The sequence below is a fragment of the Anomaloglossus baeobatrachus genome, chromosome 8, assembly GCF_048569485.1.
Source record: "Anomaloglossus baeobatrachus isolate aAnoBae1 chromosome 8, aAnoBae1.hap1, whole genome shotgun sequence".
Taxonomy (NCBI): domain Eukaryota; kingdom Metazoa; phylum Chordata; class Amphibia; order Anura; family Aromobatidae; genus Anomaloglossus; species Anomaloglossus baeobatrachus.
Genome location: NC_134360.1, coordinates 238,492,768 through 238,520,629, shown reverse-complemented (window position 1 = coordinate 238,520,629; position 27,862 = coordinate 238,492,768). Strand labels below are relative to the sequence as shown.

Here is a 27,862-nt window from a genome sequence, read left to right as displayed (position 1 = left end):
ATTGGGAGGCTACACGTTGTCCCTGGGTAGAGACGTGCATGAGGGCCTCAAAACATTAAGTGTCCATTTTAAGGAAGTGGGTGTATTTCAGTATAGCCCTTAGGCAGGGCAGCCAAAAATTGGGAGGCTACACGTTGTCCCTGGGTAGAGACGTGCATGAGGGCCTCAAAACATTGTTCCCATTGCAAAGGAGCGGGTCTCCTGTCGTTGTAATGTCCATTCTGCAAAGAATGGGCGAAAAAATTTACCACTGGGGGTATACCTGAAACAAAGACCTAACTATTGTAACGGTCATCATGATGGCGCATGAGGAGAAGGAGGAGCAGTCCAGCGATTATCCAAAGTCGAGAAGTGTACCCATGGGTGAGTGGAGGTACATGGCAAACTTTAAATTCCGCTCTCATTTGCTGGTGGTGTGGTGAAGTCTGGCCCAATCCAACCCTTGTTCATCTTTATCAGAGTCAGCCTGTCAGCATTTTCAGTTGACAGGCGGGTGCGTTTATCTGTAATGATTCCACCTGCGGCACTAAAAACACGCTCTGACAAAACGCTAGCAGCAGGGCAGGCCAGGACTTCCAAGGCGTAGAGAGCCAATTCATGCCACGTGTCCAGCTTGGATACCCAATAATTGTAAGGCACAGAGGAATGTCGGAGTACAGTTGTTCGATCTGCAAGGTACTCCTTCAGCATCTGGGCAAACTTAGGATTTCTTGTGGCACTACCCCGCACCTCAGGGGCTGTGGTACGTGAGGGGCTGAGAAAACTGTCCCACATCTTAAAGACTGTTCCCCTACCTCTGGCGGATTGGACTTGTGCCTCTCTCGGCTGTACGCCTCGGTTGTCCACTGATTCCTGACCTATGCCGCTAGCGTTTTGTGAGGGGAATGCTTTGCCTACTTCCGTGAGTATGGCCTTCCGAAACTGCTGCATTTTGGTTGACCTCTCCTCCACGGGAATAAGAGACAAAAAGTTCTCCTTGTAGCGTGGGTCTAACAGTGTTACCAACCAGTAATGATTGTCGGCCAAGATGTTCTTAACGCGAGGGTCACGAGACAGGCAGCTTACCATAAAGTCAGCCATGTGCGCCAGACTCTTAACAGCCAGGACTTCAGTAGCCTGACCAACAAGATGACTGAACATGCTGTCCTCCTCCTCCTCCTCCTCCTCCTCCTCCTCCTCCTCATCTACCCTGTCCTCTGGCCAGCCACGCTGAATCGAGGATATGACTGGTGTGCATGTCATATCCTCAATTTGGCCGGAGAGTTGCTCCATGTCTTCATCCTCCTCCTCGTCATAGTCCTCCACTGCACGTTGTGATGAGACGAGGCTGGGCTGTGTGTTATCACCCACACCCACTACTGTTTCTTGCTGCAACTCATCGCGCTCCGCCTGCAATGCATCATGTTTGTTTTTCAGCAGGGACCGTTTTAGAAGGCAGAGTAGCGGTATGGTGACGCTAATAATGGCGTCATCACCACTCACCATCTTGGTGGAGTCCTCAAAGTTTTGGAGGATGGTACATAGGTCTGACATCCATCTCCACTCCTCAGGTGTTATGTGTGGAGTTTGACCCATTTCCCGACGGCTTAGGTGATGCAGGTACTCAACAACTGCCCTCTTCTGCTCACATATCCTGACCAACATGTGCAGAGTTGAATTCCAACGCGTGGGGACATCACACACCAGTCTGTGAGCCGGAAGATGCAAACGGCGCTGAAAGCCGGCAAGGCCGGCTGAAGCAGTAGGTGACTTTCGAAAATGTGCAGACAGGCGGCGAACTTTTACCAGCAGATCAGACAGCTCTGGGTATGACTTTATAAACCGCTGAACCACGAGGTTGAGCACATGGGCCACGCATGGAACATGTGTCAGCTGGCCTCGCCTCAAAGCCGCCACCAGGTTCCGGCCATTGTCACAAACGACCTTTCCTGGCTTTAGGTTCAGAGGTGTGAGCCAGTGATCTGCCTGCTGTTTCAGAGCTGTCCACAGCTCTTCTGCATTGTGGGGTTTGTCACCTATGCAGATTAGCTTCAGCACAGCCTGTTGCCGCTTCGCCGAGGCAGTGCTGCAGTGCTTCCAGCTTGTGACTGGTGTGGAGGGCACAGTGGATGAGGATGCGCAGGAGGAGGAGGAGGCTGAAGAGCATGACATTCCGGAGCTGTAGAGTGTGGGTGAAACACTGACTGAGGTAGGGCCTGCAAACCTTGGTGTGGGAAGGACGTGTTGCGTCCCTCGCTCAGACTGGGTCCCAGCTTCCACAATATTAACCCAGTGTGCCGTCAACGAGATGTAGCGGCCTTGCCCACAAGCACTTGTCCACGTGTCTGTGGTTAGGTGGACCTTGGGTGAAACAGCGTTGTTCAGGGCACGTGTGATGTTTTGTGACACGTGGTTATGCAACGCGGGGACGGCACACCGGGAGAAATAGTGGCGGCTGGGGACCGAGTAACGTGGGACAGCTGCCGCCATCAGGTCACGGAATGCTTCTGTCTCCACCAGCCTAAAAGGCAACATTTCCAGCGCAAGCAGTCGCGAAATGTTAGCATTTAGAACTGTGGCATGTGGGGTGTTGGCAGTGTATTTGCGCCTGCGTTCAAAGGTTTGCTGAATGGATAACTGAACGCTGCGCTGGGACAAGGACGTGCTTGATGATGGTGTTCTTTCTGCGTAGGCAACTGTAGGTGCAGGAGTGGAGGAGGCTTGTTCGCAGGCAGCATGGACAGAGGATTGGCTCGCATGCACAACCAGCGAAGACGTAGCAGTGACATCAGCAAGCACTGCTCCTCGACTCTGTTGTACTTCCCACAAAGTCGGGTGCTTGGCTGACATGTGCCTGATCATGCTGGTGGTGGTCAGGCTGCTAGTTTTGGTACCCCTGCTGATGCTGGCACGGCAGGTGTTGCAAATGGCCTTTTTTGAATCATCTGGATCCAACTTAAAAAACTGCCAGACTCGTGAAGACCTAACATTTGGACAGGCACCTTGTGTCGTCGTGTTGTTCCGGGGAACGGTTGCCTGACTTCTGCCTGGGGCCACCACCCTGCTTCTTACTGCCTGTTGTGATGCTACGCCTCCCTCCCCCTGTGCACTGCTGTCCTCGCTCTGCATATCCTCCTGCCAGGTTGGGTCAGTTACTGGATCATCCACCACGTCGTCTTCCTCTTCCGCACCCTGCTCCTCCTCCTGACTTGCTGACAATTGTGTCTCATCATCGTCCACCACTTGTTGAGACACGTTGCCAACTTCGTGAGAACGTGGCTGCTCAAATATTTGGCCATCTGTACAGACGATCTCCTCATGACCCACTTCAATATGAGCTGGCGAGAGGCCAGAATGTGTGAATGGAAACGTGAACAGCTCTTCCGAGTGTCCAAGTGTGGGATCATTAATGTCCGAGGAGGACGTGTACTCAGCCTGGTGGTAGGAAGGAGGATCAGGTTCAGAAATGTGCGGTGCAGTATCACGGCTACTGACACTTGACCGTGTGGAAGACAGAGTGTTTGTGGTGGTGCCAATCTGACTGGAAGCATTATCCGCTATCCAACTAACAACCTGTTGACACTGGTCTTGGTTCAAGAGCGGTGTACTGCTGCGGTCCCCAAGAATTTGGGACAGGACGTGCGAGCGACTAGATGTGGCCCTTTGTTGTGGCGAAATTAGAGCTTGCCCACGACCTCGGCCTCTGCCTGCACCACCATCACGTCCACTTCCTTGTTCCTTGCCAATGCCCTTGCGCATTTTGCAATGCTGTGCACTGCTGACGTGTATATTCACTACTTGTGCGTTATATCAAAGTTTCTGGAAATTGCACACAAGTGCACCTGTACGCTGCCACCGACAGGCACACACGTGCGGTTTTAAAAACCAAGCACGGACGCAATAATAACCTAACACAGGTTTTAGGAGCAAAAATTAAGAACTCTGACACTATCAGCCACTGCTGACTGACGTGTATTATACACTACACTTGTGCGTTATATAATAGTTTGGTAAACGCACACCAGTGCACCTGTACGCTGCCACCAACAGGCACACACGTGCGGTTTTAAAAACCAAGCACGGACGCAATAATAACCTAACACAGGTTTTAGGAGCAAAAATTAAGAACTCTGACACTATCAGCCACTGCTGACTGACGTGTATTATACACTACACTTGTGCGTTATATAATAGTTTGGTAAACGCACACCAGTGCACCTGTACGCTGCCACCAACAGGCACACACGTGCGGTTTTAAAAACCAAGCACGGACGCAATAATAACCTAACACAGGTTTTAGGAGCAAAAATTAAGAACTCTGACACTATCAGCCACTGCTGACTGACGTGTATTATACACTACACTTGTGCGTTATATAATAGTTTGGTAAACGCACACCAGTGCACCTGTACGCTGCCACCAACAGGCACACACGTGCGGTTTTAAAAACCAAGCACGGACGCAATAATAACCTAACACAGGTTTTAGGAGCAAAAATTAAGAACTCTGACACTATCAGCCACTGCTGACTGACGTGTATTATACACTACACTTGTGCGTTATATAATAGTTTGGTAAACGCACACCAGTGCACCTGTACGCTGCCACCAACAGGCACACACGTGCGGTTTTAAAAACCAAGCACGGACGCAATAATAACCTAACACAGGTTTTAGGAGCAAAAATTAAGAACTCTGACACTATCAGCCACTGCTGACTGACGTGTATTATACACTACACTTGTGCGTTATATAATAGTTTGGTAAACGCACACCAGTGCACCTGTACGCTGCCACCAACAGGCACACACGTGCGGTTTTAAAAACCAAGCACGGATGCAATAATAACCTACTAACAGGTTTTTTTGGGGAGCGACAATTACAGTACAGACAAGTCAGACACTATCTGGACTGTTTTACACTGTGTACACCAGCCCCAGATATGAAGGCTGGTATACGGTCACCACTACCCTGCCTGCCTGCCTGCCTGTATACTGCTACAATAGTCCTGACAAGGACTCTTCTGGTCACTAGCCTGTATTCAGACCTGGCTATACCCTGCCTGTATATAGCAACAATAGTCCTGAGAAGGACTCTGCTACTGTACGCCGACCTGGCTATACCCTGCCTGCCTGTATACAACTAGAATAGTCCTGAGAAGGACTTTTGGTCACACTGTTTGCAGCCCTGCAACTGAAAAAGCTATAAAGGGCCGCAAAGCTTTCCCTGAATCAGCGACACTCTCCCTACACTCACTGTCAGAATAGCTGTGAGCAGAGCACAGCGCGCCGGCCGATATAAAGGCTCGGTGACGCTGTGCAGGCCGGCCAATCACTGCAATTCCACAACTAACAGGGCTGTGGCATTGCAGTGGTCTGCCAGCCAATCCCTGCATGAGGGCTGGCTCTCAAAAGAGCGCCAACATGCAGGGATGAAGACCACGAGTACAGCACGAGTATCGCGAGATTACTCGGTCCCCGCCGAGCAGCCCGAGTACAGTGATACTCGTGCGAGTACCGAGTAGTGACAAGCATGCTCGCTCATCACTAATGTACAGCTGGTATAACCTGGGAATCTCCTGTCTATAATTATACATGTACAGCCGGTATAAGTTATACATCTTTTGTATATAGTGATATGGACTATGTTGGCACAACCTGGGACTATATGCTGATATGGTAATCTTTAATGGTCTTTTTTTTTCTTCCAGAAATCACATTTAAACATATCCAGGAGTGTTTCGGAGGTCACATTGGATTAACTCTTCAATCAGATGATGAAACACTTGAGGGATCTTTGAAAATAAAAAGCAAAAGCTGCAGCAAAATGGAAAAAATGTCTGGAGGTAAAATCTGATACATTATGTGTGACCTTTCTATTACTGCAGTCCCTGGGGTTCATGTATCAAAGTATAATAGTAAATGAGACACAACCAACATATGCAACCGGAAATAACAATTTAATTTTTATTAGATATTAAAATTGATTAAAATATCAAACATACGCAGGATGTTTAAAAAAAAAACCAAAACAGAACCCCTCAAAGGGTAGATGATATATTGGGACCACCTAGTCAGACAACTCCCCATATAGTGTAAATAGTAACAGCCATTGATAACAATTGGACCAATCAGAATGGAAGTAATACAAGTATTGAAACAGAGTAGCGAAGTACAAACACAAGTGTGCTTAATAGATATCCAAAGAATATAGCTTAGCTCTACAACGCACAAATCATATACACTCCTCAACATTGAAATCGCAACACCAGAAAGTAAAAACTGAGACATTAAGGCCCTGTGCGCACTAGAAAATGGAATTTTCTTAAGAAAATTCCGCAAGCACTGAAAGATTTCCGCACCCGCGGAAAAAAAACACAAAAAAAACCAGCACCGAAATCCGCATGCGTTTTGGTGCGGTTTTTCCGCAGGTTGGTACATGTATTTTAATGCATTCAATGCAATAAAGCACATTGAAAAAAAAAAGTCATTTCCTTCTGAGATGGATACATAGATAATGGATAGATAGATACATACATAGATAATGGATAGATAGATAAATAGAAGACTACATAGAGGGATAGATAGATAGATAGAGGGATAGATAATCAATAGATAGAGGACAGATCAATCAATAGATGAGTTCCTGTGAAGACATACTGCAGTTCTCCCGAGCGGTAGTGTATTCACATTACCGACCGTGAGAAATGACCTGTAATTACCTCTGCAGTCTCGTTGCGAGGCTGCATTCAGTGCAGTGTGTCAGTCGCGGCTGGATCAGTCTGCAAGCGTCGTAGGACCTCGGTGGATTACGCCGGAGCTGTGTGTTGGGATGGGTTAATAAAAGGGGTGAAAGAGGGGCTTTTTTTTGTGTTTTATTTAAAATAAGGGATTTTTTCGGTGTGTGTGTGTTTATTCACTTTACTTACGGGTTAATCATGAAAGCTGTCTCATAGATGCTGCCATGATTAAGCCCGGACTTAGTGGCGGCGATCCGCTGCCATTAACTCGTTATTACCCCGAATTGCCACCGCAACACGGCAATTGGGAAGAGCCGGGACACTCAGGGACTGCCACATAATGGATGCGACAGTCCCGGGGCAGCTGCAGACTGATATTCTCGGCTGCAGGAGGGGTGGGGGGGGCATTAACCCAGCCCCTCGCCCTCCCAGCCTGAGAATACCGGGCTGCTGCTGTGTGTTTACCGCATTATGTCCCGATAACGCGAAATACCGCAGGGAATAACGCAGGAAAACGCAATGAACCGCACAGAATTTGCTGCCTGCGTTATCCCCTGCGGGATTTCATGTTTACATTACAGTCAATGGAGTGAAATCCTGCAGCGACATGCGGAAAAGAAGTGACATGCAATTGTTTTTGCTGCGGGAATCCCGCAGCAAAACATGCAGCTGTCAAAATCCACCTAGTGCGCACAGCAATTTTTTCCCCCATAGGATTTTCTGGTGAATCACTGCAGAGATGTTATGAACATTTTCTGCAGCGAAACATGCAGCAAAAACCGGCAAGTGCGCACAGGGCCTAAGGAGATGTTCCTGATCTGCAAATGATTCAAAACCTCTCAATATATTCAGCATGGACTATGAGTGCCACGTGCAGAAATCCCAGCACCTCCAGCCTCAGCTACTATCAATGGTCATTTGTGGAGGTTCTGCCTTGTTGAATGCACTTGGCCAAGTCATCAAGATCCACTGCTGGCAGCTCCTGTGTAATCACCGACCAATGACGTCCCTCGATGTGCGCAATGGAGACAAGTCTGGAGACGCTGCAGCCATTGGAGCACATTTAGGCAATTTTCATCACTTCTACTTCTTTGTGTTGCAATTTGAATGTTGAGGAGTGTGCGCTGCTGTTGCTAACCTCTATTGAGTGCAAGCTAAGGGGAACTCCGCTGTCATCGCATTACAATATGGTGAATTTATATAGATATAGCCATGGACTCTAATGTATAGTATATAAGGGTAAACTTTCCCTTTTTGATTTTTAGCGGGCGGCGGAAGTGAGAGTGTGATAAAGGACGTCCTCACTCATGTGAAAGGAGGGGACACGGGGTCAGTCGGAGGGCTGATGAATGTAATGAGGGCCGGCACTTATCGCCATTGGGGAAGATCTCTGAAATATAATCCGGCTGTCGTTGAATATGAGGTAGGACAAAGAAAAATTATAATGTACCTATAGGGGGATTAAACATAGTGTTTTCTCCTACGTGCAGTGTCCCCATTGGGGCTTACTTCTGAACCCCCCACAAAACAAAACTGGGCTTGGGCGCATCTGTCAATGGGACTATTGACTATAGCAATGCAGACGGAGTCACTGTGAGATCTGTTGTGGATAAATTTCGGCCATATCTACCTATTGGAGGTAGATTGCATTTTGGGGTTCACCCCAATAGTTGTTTTTTCTTACAGCAATTAAGATTAACATTAAGTAAATATATTTTTAAAGGTGCTATAGACAAATTTCTCACTAGATGTCTGTAACAACACATCCAATCCACACAGGCAAAGAAATCAAACCATAGATGTCCATACATTATGTGTAATAATGAGAAATGATGCAGTCATCAAGTATTGAACACACTGAAATGTAGTTAATACTTCGTACAAAAGGCTTTGTTAATCCTGAAGGTTCAAGACTGCTCCTGTATGGAGAAATTAGTGGCCTGCATTGCTCAGGTGGATTTTGACCCATGTTTCCACACAAACACTCTTCACATCCTGCAGATCCTGGCTCCTTGTATGAACTCTGAGCTTTAAGGGTGCTTTACACGCTGCGACATCGCTAGCAATTGCTACCGATGTTGTGCGCGATAGCACCCGCCCCCGTCGGTGCGATATATAGTGATTGCTGCCGTAGCGAACATTATCGCTATGGCAGCGTCACACGCACATACCTGTTCTGCGACATCGCTGTTGCTGCCGAACAATCCCTCCTTCAAGGGTGAGGTGCGTTCGGCGTCACAGCGATGTCACAAAACAGCCGTCCAATAGCAGAGGAGGGCGCGGAGATGAGCGGGCGGAAAATGCTGCCCACCTCCTTCCTTCCTCATTGCCGGTGGACGCAGGTAAGGAGATGTTCGTCGCTCCTGCAGTGTCACACATAGCGATGTGTGCTGCCGCAGGAACGACGAACAACCTGCGTCATGCACCATCACCGATATTTGGTAAAGGAGCGACGTGTCAACGATGAACGATTTTTGCCGTTTTTGCGATCGGTTATCGTCGCTCCTAGCTTTCACACGCTGCGATGTCGCTAACGGCGCCGGATGTGCGTCACAAACACCGTGACCCCGACGATATATCGTTACTGATGTCGCAGCGTGTAAAGAACCCTTTAGCTCCTTCCATAAATGTACTATTGGATTCAGCTCCGGTGCTCGGTTCGGCCATACTAGCAGATTTATTTTTTTCTCTGAAACCAGTTGAGAGTTTCCATGGTTGTGTGTTTCAGAAAAATCAGCCCCACACCATGATGTTCTCACCTTCACACTTCACTGTTGTTGGTGTTTTGGGGGTGATTTGCCTTTTGGCCTCCAAACATAGTGTGCATTATGGCCTCCAAAGAGTTCAATTTTGGTTTTGTATGACCAGACTATATTCTCCAGTATTTCACTGGGTTGTCTGTTCTTGAGCAAAGTTTCAATGCTCTTGAACTTGCTTTTTGTTCAGTAATGGAGTCTTGCATGGTGAGCGTGCATACAGGAGCGTGCATACAGGCCATGCAGTGTGAGTGACTTACTTATTGTTTTCTTTGAAACAATTCTACCTGCTGATTCCAGGTCTTTCTGTAGCTATCCACAGGAGATCCTTGGCTATTGGACAACTCTTCTATTATTTCTTTTCACTCGTCTGTCTGAAATTTTTTGGGGAGCACCTGGTCGTAGTCAGTTTATGGTGAAATTATGCTTTATCTCCTCCAGATTGTGCCCCCCCAACAGCGCTCACTGGAACCTTCAGTAGTTTAGAAATTCTGTAAGCAATGCCATCAGTATGTTTTTCAACAATAAGGTTGGAAAGGTCTTGAGACAGCTCACTGGTTTTACCCATCATGAGATGTTTCTTGTTTAGCACTTTTTATTGCCCATCAGTTGAACCAGCTGATATTTTTCACTGAGTGGCAGAATTGCTTTTTAATTAATGATAGATTTCAGCTGGTGACAAAAAACTGTTGCACTCTGAAATGCAAAAGCCAACACAAAAACCTTAATTTGATTTTCTTAGCTTCTCTTTAGGAGGCATCACCCCATTATTCCCTCTGAGAAATGTCCTGTTGTAACACCTCTTAAATCTAATTTGTGGGTATTTTTCATGGTAACATCTATCACCTCTCTGATTTCAGCTCCAGCTTATACATGAAGGTCTGAAGTTAACGGGTCTGTCTGGGATTGAGACCAAAAGGCAGAACTTGAAGAGAGCCTATGACGAGTTCCTGAGCGAATTTAACTCCTGTCGCTGTGGCCCTTGCAATAACAATGGAGAGCCGGTATTAAACAATAACGAATGCAGATGTGTGTGTCCGGCAGGGACTGACGGCCCATCATGCGAGAAGACCGAAAGACCAAGTAAGAACCAGGAACTCCCTTTCTGTCTGGATGAGAAGGGCAATATCCCATAGTAGCTCAGGAAACATAACATGAACAACTATTTGTAGAGCAGCAATCACTATTCTGCTGATTTTTTAGGGGAGTTCTCCTGTTTTGAAATAAGTGGACCAATTGAAGTTTGGGTGTGCTGGATTCAGCCAGGCTTTAGATAAAGTTCTGTAAATCTGATTAAACTGATCAGGATAAGTAATGTAATTATGTACACAGTGACTGCACCAGCAGAATAGTGAGTGCAGCTCTGGAGTATAATACAGGATATAACTCAGGATCAGTACAGGATAGGTAATGTAATGTATGCACACAGTGACTGCACCAGCAGAATAGAGAGTGCAGCTCTGGAGTATAATACAGGATGTAACTCAGGATCAGTACAGGATAGGTAATGTAATGTATGCACACAGTGACTGCACCAGCAGAATAGTGAGTGCAGCTCTGGAGTATAATACAGGAGGTAACTCAGGATCAGTACAGGATAGGTAATGTAATGTATGCACACAGTGACTGCACCAGCAGAATAGTGAGTTCTGCTCTGGAGTATAATACAGGATATAACTCAGGATCAGTACAGGATAGGTAATGTAATGTATGTACACAGTGACTGCACCAGCAGAATAGTGAGTGCAGCACTAGGTTATTATACACAATGTATCCCTGGAACAATTAAGTAGAGCTATTAGAATTGCACATAGTAGTACTAGGAAACATTCCCTTTAACATTATCAGTCATTGTTGTGTCTTTAGTTGTAATTGTTATTGATCTAATCCAATATCGGGGTCATTTACTGCAGATATAAAAGGTAAAGAAGGCTGGAGCTGTTGGTCCTCATGGTCCAGTTGTCAATCTGGAAAGCGTCAAAGGACAAGATCCTGCAATAATCCACCTCCTAAAAATGGTGGAAGCTGGTGCCTGGGGAAGAACGTCCAGACCGACTCGTGTTAATGAAACAAAAGATCATAGATTTGTCAATTTTGCAATTTTCATAAAATTAAAGAAACTTTTTACTTTCATCTGGGACTTGTTAAATGTAAATATAAAGTGAAAACTATATGTAAACTGCCTTCTACAATATATGCATGACAGCTGGTTCTAATGTTTGTACCCTGAATTGTTCCCGGAAGTCCTGTTCAGTCTCTGCACACGACGTAGCTGCATCTGCGAGAGGTTTTGTTCATCTCCTCTCCCTCAATCTTGCACTCACCTTCCTCTCAGGCTGCAAATTACCACCCAACAGTGCACACTCTCCAGATCCCAACACAGCCAGCACCCCTCCAACAAACAGCGTGATGAATCCCGAAAACACACCCTATTGTCCAACAGTCAAACTCTTATAAAGCTATTGACTTTTTAGTAAATACGAGGACCAAGTGCTTACAAGGAAAGTGTAAAACGAGACTAAATAAGACAATATACAATATACAAAACCTACATAAAATAAAATATATAAATAACCAAAAACGTCTAAAGGTTTCAATCTATAGATGATCTTCTGTCTCCCTGATGGTACAAGAACAATGAAACACACTTAGGTGGGCTTTGCACACTATGATATCGCAGGTGCGATGTCGGTGGGGTCAAATTGAAAATGACGTACTTCCGGCATCGCATGCGACATCGTAGTGTGTAAAGGCTCGATTTACGCAAAAGCGTCGTAATCGTATGATCGGTGCAGCTTCGGCGTAATCCATAATTACGCTGACGCGACGGTCCGATGTTGTTCCTCGCTACTGCGGCAGCACACATCACTGTGTGTGAAGTCGCAGGAGCGAGGAACATCTACCGGCGTCACCGCGGCTTCCGTAGGATATGCGGAAGGAAGGAGGTGGGCGGGATGTTTACATCCCGCTCATCTCCGCTCCTATTGGCAGCCTGCCGTGTGACGTTGCTGTGACGCCGCACGACCCGCCCCCTTAATGAGGCGGGTCCCCAGACGGAGCGACGTCCCAGGACAGGCGAGTCCATGTGAAGCTGCCGTAGCGATAATGTTCGCTACGGCAGCTATCACAAGGATATCGCAGCTGCGACAGGGGCAGGGACTATCGCGCTCGGCATCGCAGCATCGGCTTGCGATGTCGCAGCGTGCAAAGTACCCCTTAGGCTGTGCTAAGACCCACCACATGATCACACTCACCCCAGGCTGATCACTACCATGTGATCACACTCAGTCCTCTTCCACGTGATCACATTCAGACCAAGCTGACCACTACCACATGCTCACGCTGTAACGGGTGTGTCACGGTTGACAGACATTCCTGTGGTGTCCAGCTGTAGAAGGTCGCAACGTTTGGCTACACAAACTGCTCGCTGACATTCTATTCTTCCTGCTGTGGTGTAAATGGTATCCTTTGTATCTTCTGTGTTTGGGGTTAATCCTCTTCCTTTTAGGACCCTGCAAATATCCTCGCCTTTCAGCTGCTAATCATCATCACTTCCCTTTGTGCCTTTAAATACCAAAATTTCCCCTAGGTGTTTTCTGGTGATAGTTATATTCCTATACATGGCTTGTATGCAAGCAGTCGTCCACCACCATGTGATCACGCTCAGACCAGGCTGACCATCACTATGTGATCACGCTCAGAACAGGATGACCACCACCATGTGATCACATCCAGACCAAGCTGACCACCACCATGTGATCACATCCAGACCAAGCTGACCACCACCACCACGTGATCACAAACAGACTGAGCTGACCCCTACCCTTTTGGTCACAGTCTGTATGTTTACAATAAGAGCAGCTGAACATCACAATGTAATCACATTCAGTCCAAACTGACCCCACTATTGATCACTCTACGTCCTGGTACACCCCTACTATGTGATTACTTTCAGTTCTGGCTCCAGGTTGGCCCACACAATATGATCATTCAGTCATGGCTGACCACCATCATGGCATCATACTAAATCCTAGCTGATGGTGGCATATAGTTGGGATTTGTCATGCATTATATCAGGCTGTATTTTACGTTCACTACAGATGGCAGCATTATATAGACTCTGCAAATAGCATTAATACACTTGCACTCTATCTGACCGCATTATATGCCTGCTACAGATAGCAGATTATATGTGCACTACACGCAGGGACTGACTGACAAATTGTAGCCTTGGGGGGGGGCAACACAATACATTGGTCCACAAATTTTCACACTGGCACCATCCTAGCCGCGGGCGGCACTGGTGCAGATTTATCACTTAAAAAAATAAATCTAAACACTGTCAGCAACATAAAGTGGAGAATAATTAAAGTCCTCGCAAATTTGCACCAGAAAAAACAACAATAAAATAAATCACCCTTCACATTAAAAATGTATTTTGTTTTTATTTCAGTTCTCAAAAATTTTGCACAAAATTCAATAAAATGTAACAAATAATATTAAATGCATGAAATCCGTTCATTATAAAAAAATCAAGGTGTTTCTATTCATCCCAAATATTGAAATGTGTGAAGATCCTCCCAAGTCTCACAGCATGCTGTCTACCAGAAACAGAGAAATACTGCAGCTGCATCCCCCTCCTTCCCATCTTTTATTAATTCTAATACTACAGACAGACTTCAGGTGGATTAAAAAGAATTTATTTTCCAAATTTACATTAGACGGGAATTAGTGACTACGAGCTGCTGCAAAACAAGAAAAACGCCACTAGGCTTCATGTAATCACTGATTTACTGCACAATAGCCAGTTAACAGCTCCTTGTGTCAGTGGCGGCTCCATCACACGATCCGCCTCCGTTTTGTGGCGGGGGGTTATTGCATTGGCGCTGCCTTGTTTGGACTCTTCCGGAACATGATGTCCAGCCGGACCAGCAACTCCACTGTCCATCGATTTTTGGAGCTGAAAAATAAAGTACAAACTCAATGTAACTGTCACGGCTACTGTAGCGGCAGTGAGCGGGATTAGTGGACTCACTAGACCACAGGGGGACCTGGGCTTATCCCTTGTGGGAGTGGCTTAACTAAGCGACCACCGCGAGGTGGACGCCAGGTGCCATTCCCAGAGCAGTGACCGGGACTGTGGCAGCTGATCCCCAGGACAGGTGACTGACTCTGGAATAAACAGGTACGGGCAGAGTGAGTGAGGCAAGCTGGACAGGTGGGTATGGGTAGAAATGGTGGGCACAGCAGGGATAGTCAGGTATGGGAAGGCAGATACAGGGGACAGACACAGGGTTAATGGGACCTGAAAACTAGCTAGCAGACTGGTATACTGACTAACTGAATGTGCTGTGCAGGCACCTCTCCTAATGGGATGGTGCCTGAAATACACAGTGCCTCTCAGCCATAGGCTTAGAGGCATTTCTTGGAAATGGCACATCTGTCCGTTAAGAGGAGGGCTGGTGTGCACACATGCATCGGGATGCACACATGGATGGCTGGGGAAGTGTGGGGAAGGATGCGACCTGGTCAGGGTGGTAAGTCTCTGCAGAGATACAGGTGCTACACTCAAGCTGAATAATGTGTCAGCTGACAATTACCTAATGTGTATGGGGAGATAACTTTGAATTCCTGAATGCAAAATCTGTAGCACAAGTCCACATATAAATTGTGGCAGCAAGAACCAGGTGCATTACTACTTAAGCATCGCAATAGCGAATCTTCATTATAGGGATATTTGTCATATTGGAAAATGCTATTTACCTGCAGATATAGGCTTAGTCTGTAGATTAATAGTGTTACAAAGCTTCCTGGCCACCTTACTGAAAGTACAGCTTCCAGAAGAAAACAAACTTTATTCCTCCCAGGAGCCGCCGGTCGTCAGTCACCGCTCACAGAAGTGATCACTATAACCACGCCCCGGCACTATGATTGACAGCGGCTCTGCACACATACACTGCAGTGATCATTAGGTTTACTTTTTTAAATATACCAAGGTTTAAAGTCTATTTTGCAAGTCTTGAGCTCCTGATAATTTTCCTGTGTAATCATGAAGCGATCAGTCAACAAATGAGCAAATGCAATTTATCAGATTATGCCATTATTTTATGCAGCCTTAGGCTATGTGCGCACTTTGCATCGTCCTAGTTGCAGTTCTAAACGCATCCTCTGGCAGAAATTGCTTTTGCCAAAGTTGCTTTTGACCACACAAACGCGATAAATCTGTATGCGTAATTACCGCGTTTTAGCCGCATTTTCAGCACTTTTTACCTGCTTTTCCATTGCTTAAAGTCAGATGCGTTTTGATTACAAAGACACAACTAAATAAAGTTTTAACATACAAAAACTATGAAAAAAGGGAAAAAAAAAAATGAAAACAAATATAATTTATTAAATCATAACGAAAAAAGTTATATTTAATATAATTATAGCGGTTTTATATATGGCTAAAATATCAATAAATTAATATTTTTCATTAATTTAATTGTCGGACTATGTGTGTGTGTAAAGGGACATATCATTCCATTATTTTGATGTCATAAACACATGTTTTCTGCAGCAAAAAAGCAGGTAAAACGCTGGAATTTTGATGTTTCTTGCTTTTTGCAACTTCTCATTGACTTCAATGTTAGCAAAAAGCAGCCCAAATGGCAAAAACAATTGACATGCTGCTTCTTTGAACCCAGAGTTTTTACCACAAATTATGCAAATTAAACGCAGCGTTTTGAACTGCAGATAAATCCACATTTCCCATAGACTTTGCTGGAAAATCAAAACGCATGCCATTTGACATGAAAACGCTGCAGTTCAAAACGCAGGTGGGAACGCAAAGTGCGGACACAGCCTTAGTCCTCATCCAGACGGGTACAAGGACTTTAGAAGAGCAAAGATCAACTTCTATATTGTGGATCAGTGCAGGGGCGGACACACCAATGGTGCAACCTGTGCAGCCGCAGGAGGTCAAGGGGCCACTACCATCTCCAATGCAGGAGGTGGAATTGGAATTGGGCATTATGATGAGATATTCAGTTGCAAAGCGCCAATATACTGTTCTTGCAGGGGCCTCTTCTGTTTGGGTCAATGATATTTAGGTGCAGAAACCTACTGGAGTCTGGACCTACAGCAGATGCTCTAAAGCCATGGATTTCATCACTGAATGAGGGACGACTTACTGACCTTTCCCGTTAAGAATGATAAAAAGCAAACAGAGCAATGTCTGCACTATGCAGCTATTTACCTGGCCTCGAGGTGATTTCACAAGCGGAGCCTTTGAACCCTAATGGACAAACACATTCACAGCGACTTTCTGTAAAGAGCAAAATGGTAAAGATCATCACTCCAGATAAGATTTCACATTAGTTATGTCTATAGTCTTCCTCTCTAGAAATACATATAAAATAACGGGTTTGTGTATACAGCTCCGGAGGAGACCGATGTGCAGCAGGTAATGCTGCTCCTAACTACAGACTACAAATAAACTCTACTGGGGGAATTTATCAAGATGCCAGGCTTGAACCTATGAATTGCTAAAGTAAGGTGCACCAAAACTAATCTTAATAAATCTGATGCATCTTTGGTAGTGATGAGCGGGCACTACCATGCTCAGGTGCTCAGTACTGGTAACTAGTGATGAGCGGGCACTACCATGCTCAGGTGCTCAGTACTCGTAACTAGTGATGAGCGAGCACTGCCATGCTCAGGTGCTCAGTACTCGTAACTAGTGATGAGCGGGCACTACCATGCTCAGGTGCTCAGTACTCGTAACTAGTGATGAGCGAGCACTGCCATGCTCAGGTGCTCAGTACTCGTAACTAGTGATGAGCGGGCACTACCATGCTCAGGTGCTCAGTACTCGTAACTAGTGATGAGCAGGCACTACCATGCTCAGGTGCTCAGTACTCGTAACTAGTGATGAGCGGGCACTACCATGCTCAGGTGCTCAGTACTCGTAACTAGTGATGAGCGAGCACTGCCATGCTCAGGTGCTCAGTACTCGTAACTAGTGATGAGCGGGCACTACCATGCTCAGGTGCTCAGTACTCGTAACTAGTGATGAGCGGGCACTACCATGCTCGGGTGCTCAGTACTCGTAACTAGTGATGAACGGGCACTACCATGCTCGGATGCTCTGTACTGGTAACTAGTGATGAGCGGGCACTACCATGCTCGGGTGCTCAGTACTAGTAACTAGTGATGAGCGGGCACTACCATGCTCGGGTGCTCAGTACTCGTAACTAGTGATGAGCGGGCACTACCATGCTCGGGTGCTTAGTACTGGTAACTAGTGATCAGCGGGCACTACCATGCTCGGGTGTTCAGTACTGGTAACTAGTGATGAGCGGGCACTACCATGCTCAGGTGCTCAGTACTCGTAACTAGTGATGAGCGGGCACTACCATGCTCAGGTGCTCAGTACTCGTAACTAGTGATGAGCGGGCACTACCATGCTCAGGGGCTCAGTACTGGTAACTAGTGATGAGTGGGCACTACCATGCTCAGTACTGGTAACTAGTGATGAGCGGGCACTACCATGCTCGGGTGCTCAGTACTGGTAACTAGTGATGAGCGGGCACTACCATGCTCGGATGCTCTGCACTGGTAACTAGTGATGAGCGGGCACTACCATGCTCAGGGGCTCAGTACTGGTAACTAGTGATGAGCGGGCACTACCATGCTCGGGTGCTCAGTACTGGTAACTGGTGATCAGTGGGCACTACCATGCTCAGGTGCTCAGTACTGGTAACTAGTGATGAGCGGGCACTACCATGCTCGGGTGCTCAGTACTCGTAACTAGTGATGAGCGGGCACTACCATGCTCGGGTGCTCAGTACTGGTAACTAGTGATGAGCGGGCACTACCATGCTCGGGTGCTCAGTACTGGTAACTGGTGATCAGTGGGCACTACCATGCTCAGGTGCTCAGTACTGGTAACTAGTGATGAGCGGGCACTACCATGCTCGGGTGCTCAGTACTCGTAACTAGTGATGAGCGGGCACTACCATGCTCGGGTGCTCAGTACTGGTAACTAGTGATGAGCGGGCACTACCATGCTCGGGTGCTCAGTACTGGTAACTAGTGATCAGTGGGCACTACCATGCTCGGGTGCTCAGTACTTGTAACTAGTGATGAGCGGGCACTACCATGCTCGGGTGTTCAGTACTGGTAACTAGTGATGAGCGGGCACTACCATGCTCAGGTGCTCAGTACTGGTAACTAGTGATGAGCGGGCACTACCATGCTCGGGTGCTCAGTACTCGTAACTAGTGATGAGCGGGCACTACCATGCTCGGGTGTTCAGTACTGGTAACTAGTGATGAGCGGGCACTACCATGCTCAGGTGCTCAGTACTGGTAACTAGTGATGAGCGGGCACTACCATGCTCAGGTGCTCAGTACTGGTAACTAGTGATGAGCGGGCACTACCATGCTCGGGTGCTCAGTACTCGTAACTAGTGATGAGCGGGCACTACCATGCTCGGGTGCTCAGTACTAGTAACTAGTGATGAGCGGGCACTACCATGCTCGGGTGCTCAGTTCTCGTAACTAGTGATGAGCGGGCACTACCATGCTCGGATGCTCTGTACTGGTAACTAGTGATGAGCGGGCACTACCATGCTCGGGTGCTCAGTACTCGTAACTAGTGATGAGCGGGCACTACCATGCTCGGATGCTCTGTACTGGTAACTAGTGATGAGCGGACACTACCATGCTCAGGTGCTCAGTACTGGTAACTAGTGATGAGCGGGAACTACCATGCTCAGGGGCTCAGTACTGGTAACTAGTGATGAGCGGGCACTACCATGCTCAGGGGCTCAGTACTGGTAACTAGTGATGAGTGGGCACTACCATGTTCAGGTGCTCAGTACTGGTAACTAGTGATGAGCGGTCACTACCATGCTCGGGTGCTCAGTACTGGTAACTAGTGATGAGCGGGCACTACCATGCTCGGGTGTTCAGTACTGGTAACTAGTGATGAGCGGGCACTACCATGCTCGGGTGCTCAGTACTGGTAACTAGTGATGAGCGGGCACTACCATGCTCGGGTGCTCAGTACTGGTAACTAATGATGAGCGGGCACTACCATGCTCGGGTGCTCAGTACTGGTAACTAGTGATGAGCGGGTACTACCATGCTCGGGTGCTCAGTACTGGTAACTAATGATGAGCGGGCACTACCATGCTCGGGTGCTCAGTACTGGTAACTAATGATGAGCGGGCACTACCATGCTCGGGTGCTTTGTACTGGTAACTAGTGATGAGTGAGCACTACCATGCTCGGGTGTTCAGTACTCGTAACTAGTGATGAGCGGGCACTACCATGCTCAGGTGCTCTGTACTCGTAACTAGTGATGAGCGGGCACTACCATGCTCAGGTGCTCAGTACTGGTAACTAGTGATGAGCGGGCACTACCATGCTCAGGGGCTCAGTACTGGTAACTAGTGATGAGCGGGCACTACCATGCTCGGGTGCTCAGTACTGGTAACTAGTGATCAGTGGGCACTACCATGCTCGGGTGCTCAGTACTGGTAACTAGTGATGAGCGGGCACTACCATGCTCGGGTGCTCAGTACTCGTAACTAGTGATGAGCGGGCACTACCATGCTCGGGTGCTCAGTACTGGTAACTAGTGATGAGCGGGCACTACCATGCTCGGGTGCTCAGTACTGGTAACTAGTGATGAGCGGGCACTACCATGCTCGGGTGCTCAGTACTGGTAACTAGTGATGAGCGGGCACTACCATGCTCGGGTGTTCATTACTGGTAACTAGTGATGAGCGGGCACTACCATGCTCAGGTGCTCAGTACTGGTAACTAGTGATGAGCGGACACTACCATGCTCGGGTGCTCAGTACTCGTAACTAGTGATGAGCGGGCACTACCATGCTCGGGTGTTCAGTACTGGTAACTAGTGATGAGCGGGCACTACCATGCTCAGGTGCTCAGTACTGGTAACTAGTGATGAGCGGGCACTACCATGCTCAGGTGCTCAGTACTGGTAACTAGTGATGAGCGGACACTACCATGCTCGGGTGCTCAGTACTCGTAACTAGTGATGAGCGGGCACTACCATGCTCGGGTGTTCAGTACTGGTAACTAGTGATGAGCGGGCACTACCATGCTCAGGTGCTCAGTACTGGTAACTAGTGATGAGCGGGCACTACCATGCTCAGGTGCTCAGTACTGGTAACTAGTGATGAGCGGTCACTACCATGCTCGGGTGCTCAGTACTGGTAACTAGTGATGAGCGGGCACTACCATGCTCGGGTGCTCAGTACTGGTAACTAGTGATCAGTGGGCACTAGCATGCTCAGGTGCTCAGTACTGGTAACTAGTGATGAGCGGACACTACCATGCTCGGGTGTTCAGTACTGGTAACTAGTGATGAGCGGGCACTACCATGCTCGGGTGCTCAGTACTGGTACCTAGTGATGAGCGGGCACTACTATGCTCAGGTGCTCAGTACTGGTAACTAGTGATGAGCGGGCACTACCATGCTCGGGTGTTCAGTACTGGTAACTAGTGATGAGCGGGCACTACCATGCTCGGGTGCTCAGTACTGGTAACTAGTGATGAGCGGGCACTACCATGCTCGGGTGCTCAGTACTGGTAACTAATGATGAGCTGGCACTACCATGCTCGGGTGCTCAGTACTGGTAACTAGTGATGAGCGGGCACTACCATGCTCGGGTGCTCAGTACTGGTAACTAATGATGAGCGGGCACTACCATGCTCGGGTGCTCAGTACTGGTAACTAATGATGAGCGGGCACTACCATGCTCGGGTGCTTTGTACTGGTAACTAGTGATGAGTGAGCACTACCATGCTCGGGTGTTCAGTACTCGTAACTAGTGATGAGCGGGCACTACCATGCTCAGGTGCTCTGTACTCGTAACTAGTGATGAGCGGGCACTACCATGCTCAGGTGCTCAGTACTGGTAACTAGTGATGAGCGGGCACTACCATGCTCAGGGGCTCAGTACTGGTAACTTGTGATGAGCGGGCACTACCATGCTCGGGTGCTCAGTACTGGTAACTAGTGATCAGTGGGCACTACCATGCTCGGGTGCTCAGTACTGGTAACTAGTGATGAGCGGGCACTACCATGCTCGGGTGCTCAGTACTGGTAACTAGTGATGAGCGGGCACTACCATGCTCGGGTGTTCAGTACTGGTAACTAGTGATGAGCGGGCACTACCATGCTCAGGTGCTCAGTACTGGTAACTAGTGATGAGCGGACACTACCATGCTCGGGTGCTCAGTACTCGTAACTAGTGATGAGCGGGCACTACCATGCTCGGGTGTTCAGTACTGGTAACTAGTGATGAGCGGGCACTACCATGCTCAGGTGCTCAGTACTGGTAACTAGTGATGAGCGGGCACTACCATGCTCAGGTGCTCAGTACTGGTAACTAGTGATGAGCGGGCACTACCATGTTCAGGTGCTCAGTACTGGTAACTAGTGATGAGCGGGCACTACCATGCTCGGGTGCTCAGTACTGGTAACTAGTGATGAGCGGGCACTACCATGCTCGGGTGCTCAGTACTGGTAACTAATGATGAGCGGGCACTACCATGCTCGGGTGCTCAGTACTGGTAACTAATGATGAGCGGGCACTACCATGCTCGGGTGCTTTGTACTGGTAACTAGTGATGAGTGAGCACTACCATGCTCGGGTGTTCAGTACTCGTAACTAGTGATGAGCGGGCACTACCATGCTCAGGTGCTCTGTACTCGTAACTAGTGATGAGCGGGCACTACCATGCTCAGGTGCTCAGTACTGGTAACTAGTGATGAGCGGGCACTACCATGCTCAGGGGCTCAGTACTGGTAACTTGTGATGAGCGGGCACTACCATGCTCGGGTGCTCAGTACTGGTAACTAGTGATCAGTGGGCACTACCATGCTCAGGTGCTCAGTACTGGTAACTAGTGATGAGCGGGCACTACCATGCTCGGGTGCTCAGTACTCGTAACTAGTGATGAGCGGGCACTACCATGCTCGGGTGCTCAGTACTGGTAACTAGTGATGAGCGGGCACTACCATGCTCGGGTGTTCAGTACTGGTAACTAGTGATGAGCGGGCACTACCATGCTCAGGTGCTCAGTACTGGTAACTAGTGATGAGCGGACACTACCATGCTCGGGTGCTCAGTACTCGTAACTAGTGATGAGCGGGCACTACCATGCTCGGGTGTTCAGTACTGGTAACTAGTGATGAGCGGGCACTACCATGCTCAGGTGCTCAGTACTGGTAACTAGTGATGAGCGGGCACTACCATGCTCAGGTGCTCAGTACTGGTAACTAGTGATGAGCGGGCACTACCATGCTCGGGTGCTCAGTACTCGTAACTAGTGATGAGCGGGCACTACCATGCTCGGGTGCTCAGTACTAGTAACTAGTGATGAGCGGGCACTACCATGCTCGGGTGCTCAGTTCTCGTAACTAGTGATGAGCGGGCACTACCATGCTCGGATGCTCTGTACTGGTAACTAGTGATGAGCGGGCACTACCATGCTCGGGTGCTCAGTACTCGTAACTAGTGATGAGCGGGCACTACCATGCTCGGGTGCTCAGTACTGGTACCTAGTGATGAGCGGGCACTACCATGCTCAGGTGCTCAGTACTGGTAACTAGTGATGAGCGGGAACTACCATGCTCAGGTGCTCAGTACTGGTAACTAGTGATGAGCGGGCACTACCATGTTCAGGTGCTCAGTACTGGTAACTAGTGATGAGCGGGCACTACCATGCTCGGGTGCTCAGTACTGGTAACTAGTGATCAGTGGGCACTACCATGCTCGGGTGCTCAGTACTGGTAACTAGTGATGAGCGGACACTACCATACTCAGGTGCTCAGTACTGGTAACTAGTGATGAGCGGGCACTACCATGCTCAGGGGCTCAGTACTGGTAACTAGTGATGAGTGGGCACTACCATGTTCAGGTGCTCAGTACTGGTAACTAGTGATGAGCGGTCACTACCATGCTCGGGTGCTCAGTACTGGTAACTAGTGATGAGCGGGCACTACCATGCTCGGGTGTTCAGTACTGGTAACTAGTGATGAGCGGGCACTACCATGCTCGGGTGCTCAGTACTCGTAACTAGTGATGAGCGGGCACTACCATGCTCGGGTGCTCAGTACTCGTAACTAGTGATGAGCGGGCACTACCATGCTCGGGTGTTCAGTACTGGTAACTAGTGATGAGTGGGCACTACCATGCTCGGGTGCTCAGTACTGGTAACTAGTGATCAGTGGGCACTACCATGCTCAGGTGCTCAGTACTGGTAACTAGTGATGAGCGGGCACTACCATGCTCGGGTGCTCAGTACTGGTAACTAGTGATGAGTGGACACTACCATGCTCGGGTGCTCAGTACTGGTAACTAGTGATGAGTGGACACTACCATGCTCGGGTGCTCAGTACTGGTAACTAGTGATCAGCGGGCACTACCATGCTCGGGTGTTCAGTACTGGTAACTAGTGATGAGCGGGCACTACTATGCTCAGGTGCTCAGTACTGGTAACTAGTGATGAGCGGGCACTACCATGCTCGGGTGTTCAGTACTGGTAACTAGTGATGAGCGGGCACTACCATGCTCGGGTGCTCAGTACTGGTACCTAGTGATGAGCGGGCACTACCATGCTCGGGTGCTCAGTACTGGTAACTAGTGATGAGCGGGCACTACCATGCTCGGGTGCTCAGTACTGGTACCTAGTGATGAGCGGGCACTACCATGCTCGGGTGCTCAGTACTGGTAACTAGTGATGAGCGGGCACTACCATGCTCGGGTGCTCAGTACTGGTAACTAGTGATGAGCGGGCACTACCATGCTCGGGTGCTCAGTACTGGTAACTAGTGATGAGCGGGCACTACCATGCTCGGGTGCTCAGTACTGGTACCTAGTGATGAGCGGGCACTACCATGCTCGGGTGCTCAGTACTGGTAACTAGTGATGAGCGGGCACTACCATGCTCGGGTGCTCAGTACTGGTAACTAGTGATGAGCGGGCACTACCATGCTCGGGTGCTCAGTACTGGTACCTAGTGATGAGCGGGCACTACCATGCTCGGGTGCTCAGTACTGGTAACTAGTGATGAGCGGGCACTACCATGCTCGGGTGCTCAGTACTGGTACCTAGTGATGAGCGGGCACTACCATGCTCGGGTGCTCAGTACTGGTAACTAGTGATGAGCGGGCACTACCATGCTCGGGTGCTCAGTACTGGTAACTAGTGATGAGCGGGCACTACCATGCTCGGGTGCTCAGTACTGGTAACTAGTGATGAGCGGGCACTACCATGCTCGGGTGCTCAGTACTGGTAACTAGTGATGAGCGGACACTACCATGCTCGGGTGCTCAGTACTGGTAACTAGTGATGAGCGGGCACTACCATGCTCGGGTGCTCAGTACTGGTAACTAGTGATGAGCGGGCACTACCATGCTCGGGTGCTCAGTACTGGTAACTAGTGATGAGCGGGCACTACCATGCTCGGGTGCTCAGTACTGGTATCTAGTGATGAGCGGGCACTACCATGCTCGGAGCTTGTAGCCTGCAGTCGGACATTCGGATGGGTGGGATTTGTATACCAGAGTATAATGGAAGTCTCTGGGAAATTTGATCATTTTTTTTTGGAAAATCTTCAGGCACAATAATCGCGTTCCCCTTTGACTTCCGTTATACTCAGTACGTGCCTCGCCCCCTCCGAGCGTCCGGCTGCCCGTTACGAGGATGGTGGTGCTCGCTCATCACTAGTTGCAATATTTAGCATAAAAAACCACCTGCAACAAATGTGACTTTGGACTTTCATGATCCGGCATATAGGAAATGATGCATTCCCCCAATGTGCGCTTTCATTTTGCAGTCATGTTTTATTAAACTCCCGAGTGCCAGAGACGTCTTCACACATTAGGTGACATATTGCGGAGAAACCTTTACAGCTGTATTTTGGAGCAGAGATCTTTGCTTTCACAAAAAGGAAGGTACAAGGCAAAGATCACTGGGGGAAGGGAGGGATGAAAACAGGTTCACAGGGAACGTCCACTGAGCCCGGAATCTGCAGCTCCACAAGGAAACAGGAAATTAGCCAACAGATTAAAACACCTTCCTCAGCTCTCCATAGAGGAATCTGTCAGCAGGACTTCACCACCCAAACTATTTACTGTATTTTCCGGTTTGTAAGGTGCACTTTTGTTCCCTCAAAACTGGGGGTGCGTCTTACAAACCGCATATGGCTTACCAGGGTGGCAGTGGTGGCGCAGGGTCGGCGATGCGGAGGGCTCGGAGAGGTGTCACTGCAGTGGAGCAGCTCAGGAGGGTCAGTGTGCAGCAGCGGAGGGTTGACGATACTGTGGGCTCGTGGCGGGGTGTTGCGGCGGCAAGTGCCATTGATCTCCTGGCGGACTGCGTGCTGCTTTGAATCGCCGGTGGTTGACCCAATAGACTTCAAGAAAATGGCTGCGGCAGCCAATCTGTGCATGCGTCGCCTCTACGGCCATTTTCTTGAAGTCCATTGTGTCAACCGGCAGCAATTCAAAGCAGCACGCAACCCGCCAGCAGATCAATAGCGCCTGCCACCGTGACACCCCATGAGTCCACAGTATTGCAGACCCTCCACTGACACACACTGACGCTCTTGAGCCGCAACCTCCCTTCCTCAGAGCCCGCCAGCAGAACAATGGTGTCCATCGTTGTGACACCCTACAAGCCCGCAGTATTGCTGACCCTCCGCACACTGACCTTCTTCAGCCAAACAACCCCTCCTCCGAGCCCACAGCATCTCCGACCCTGCCTCCTGTAACCTTCCTCCCCCCTGGTGAGCTAATATAAGAGGCACTAGGATTATCAGACAGTAAACATGATTTTTTTCCTATTTTCCTCCTTCAAATGTGCGTCTTATAAAATGAAAAATACGGTATATCCACACGTAGCTCTTTCAAAGGCAAGTCTAGCAATACCTTTACCTGGCCAGTCTGTTCCTACATCACTGTGAGATCAGTTTTTGATTAATATGCAAATTAAGTTGAAGGACTATGGTAGATCTGAAGCCTCCGTCACTCCAGATCTATTTCCTGCCCAACACTGCCTCCTCCTGTTTGATTGACGGCTCCTTTGCCTGAAGTAACACTACATAGAGGCTGCCAGTCAAGAAAGAGGAGGCAGCAGGAGTGGGAATAGAGCTGGAGTGACCGAGGCTTCAGATCTACCATAGTCCTTCAGCCTAATTTGCATATTAATCAAAAGCTGATGTTTCGGTAATGGAAAGGTGTTGCTATACTTTAATTTGAAAGAGCTTTATGAATGTACAAATAGTTTGGGGGTGAAATCCTGCTGACCGATTCCCTTTAAAGATGCCTCTATTGTTTTCTGTTAAAGGCGCACACACACCTTAGGACTTAAAGCTCGTTAGCTTAATACTCTTACCGATGAACACCGCAACACCATTGTTACGGCAAGGCGCACATCGGCAGGCGCTGGTCTCCCTCTCAAATTCTTCCACGGCGCGAATCATGTTCCCTTGTAAGGTGCTTGCTCCAATGAAGTCTGTCGCTGTGATAAGCTCATGCAAAGGGCTGGTCTACAAAATGTAAGGGAAAACATCAGAGACCCCTGAAAGCCCCCGAAAGCCACTACATCCAGCTACAGCGACAGGAGAGGGGCAGGATTAGGAATAAAAGCCTAAATACTGCACAAGAGAATGCTCAACAACTTTGTAATATGGTTATTTTCTCACCATTTTCTGGATGTTTGTATTTGGTAAAAGTAAATATTTACATTCAGAGGGAGCATTGCTTGTTACAATGTATCAGTGCAGCTGGGAGCCAAGAACCTACAGAGTCCGGCTGATACATTGCAACAATCAAATCAGTTCTAAACAAATGCACTGTACAAATCAGGACAATTTAATAGCTAAATCCCTATATGGGGTTGTCCTTTTTAGGGACTTTTTTTTTACCTAAATGCATGAATTTTGGGCTAAAAAAAAATCAATTCTGAGAATGGATTCCATTTAAAATGTTGCACCGTTTGGCTTTTACAGGCATTTTGTTTCCTTAACATTCAACTGTGATGCGGTCTGTGGTTATAAAGGAGCTTAGAAAAAGATTGTGCTCACTGATGGATTCTCAGTTTACTCATTCTACAGCCAGCAATAGACAATGCAACACAGAGGCTATAGAAGGCAAACGATGCCAGATTTATGTAAAAAGAAATTGTCTGCAAAGATGGACAACAGCCTAATTTATCAAGCCATGAACCCTAAACCACTACACTATAAGACAATAAACCTTAGTTATCAACCCCAGGCCAGACACATAAGTTATCACACCCCTTGTTAGCGTTCTGGGGTTCATTGAATTAGATGTTTTACATTTTCAAACCTCAGACCCTA

The 27,862-nt window shown here is 48.2% G+C and overlaps 2 protein-coding genes across 2 annotated transcripts in view; one reads left to right on the top strand and one right to left on the bottom strand.

Moving 5' to 3' along the window:
• The window catches only part of C8A (complement C8 alpha chain), a 41,001-nt gene extending 29,368 nt beyond the window's left edge, over positions 1-11,633 (top strand). The window contains exons 8-11 of the mRNA XM_075321159.1: positions 5,689-5,823; positions 7,983-8,140; positions 10,334-10,556; positions 11,387-11,633. Of these exons, the coding sequence (XP_075177274.1) occupies positions 5,689-5,823; positions 7,983-8,140; positions 10,334-10,556; positions 11,387-11,538 (668 nt within the window). The 3' untranslated portion in view covers positions 11,539-11,633. The remainder of the gene's footprint in view (positions 1-5,688; positions 5,824-7,982; positions 8,141-10,333; positions 10,557-11,386) is intronic.
• Positions 11,634-13,989: 2,356 nt separating this feature from the next.
• Positions 13,990-27,862, bottom strand: part of C8B (complement C8 beta chain) — a 53,321-nt gene continuing 39,448 nt past the window's right edge. Inside the window, exons 10-12 of the mRNA XM_075321157.1 lie at positions 26,896-27,049; positions 16,711-16,779; positions 13,990-14,433 (exon numbers count right to left, since the gene is read on the bottom strand). Coding sequence (XP_075177272.1) covers positions 14,282-14,433; positions 16,711-16,779; positions 26,896-27,049 — 375 coding nt within the window. The 3' untranslated portion in view covers positions 13,990-14,281. The remainder of the gene's footprint in view (positions 14,434-16,710; positions 16,780-26,895; positions 27,050-27,862) is intronic.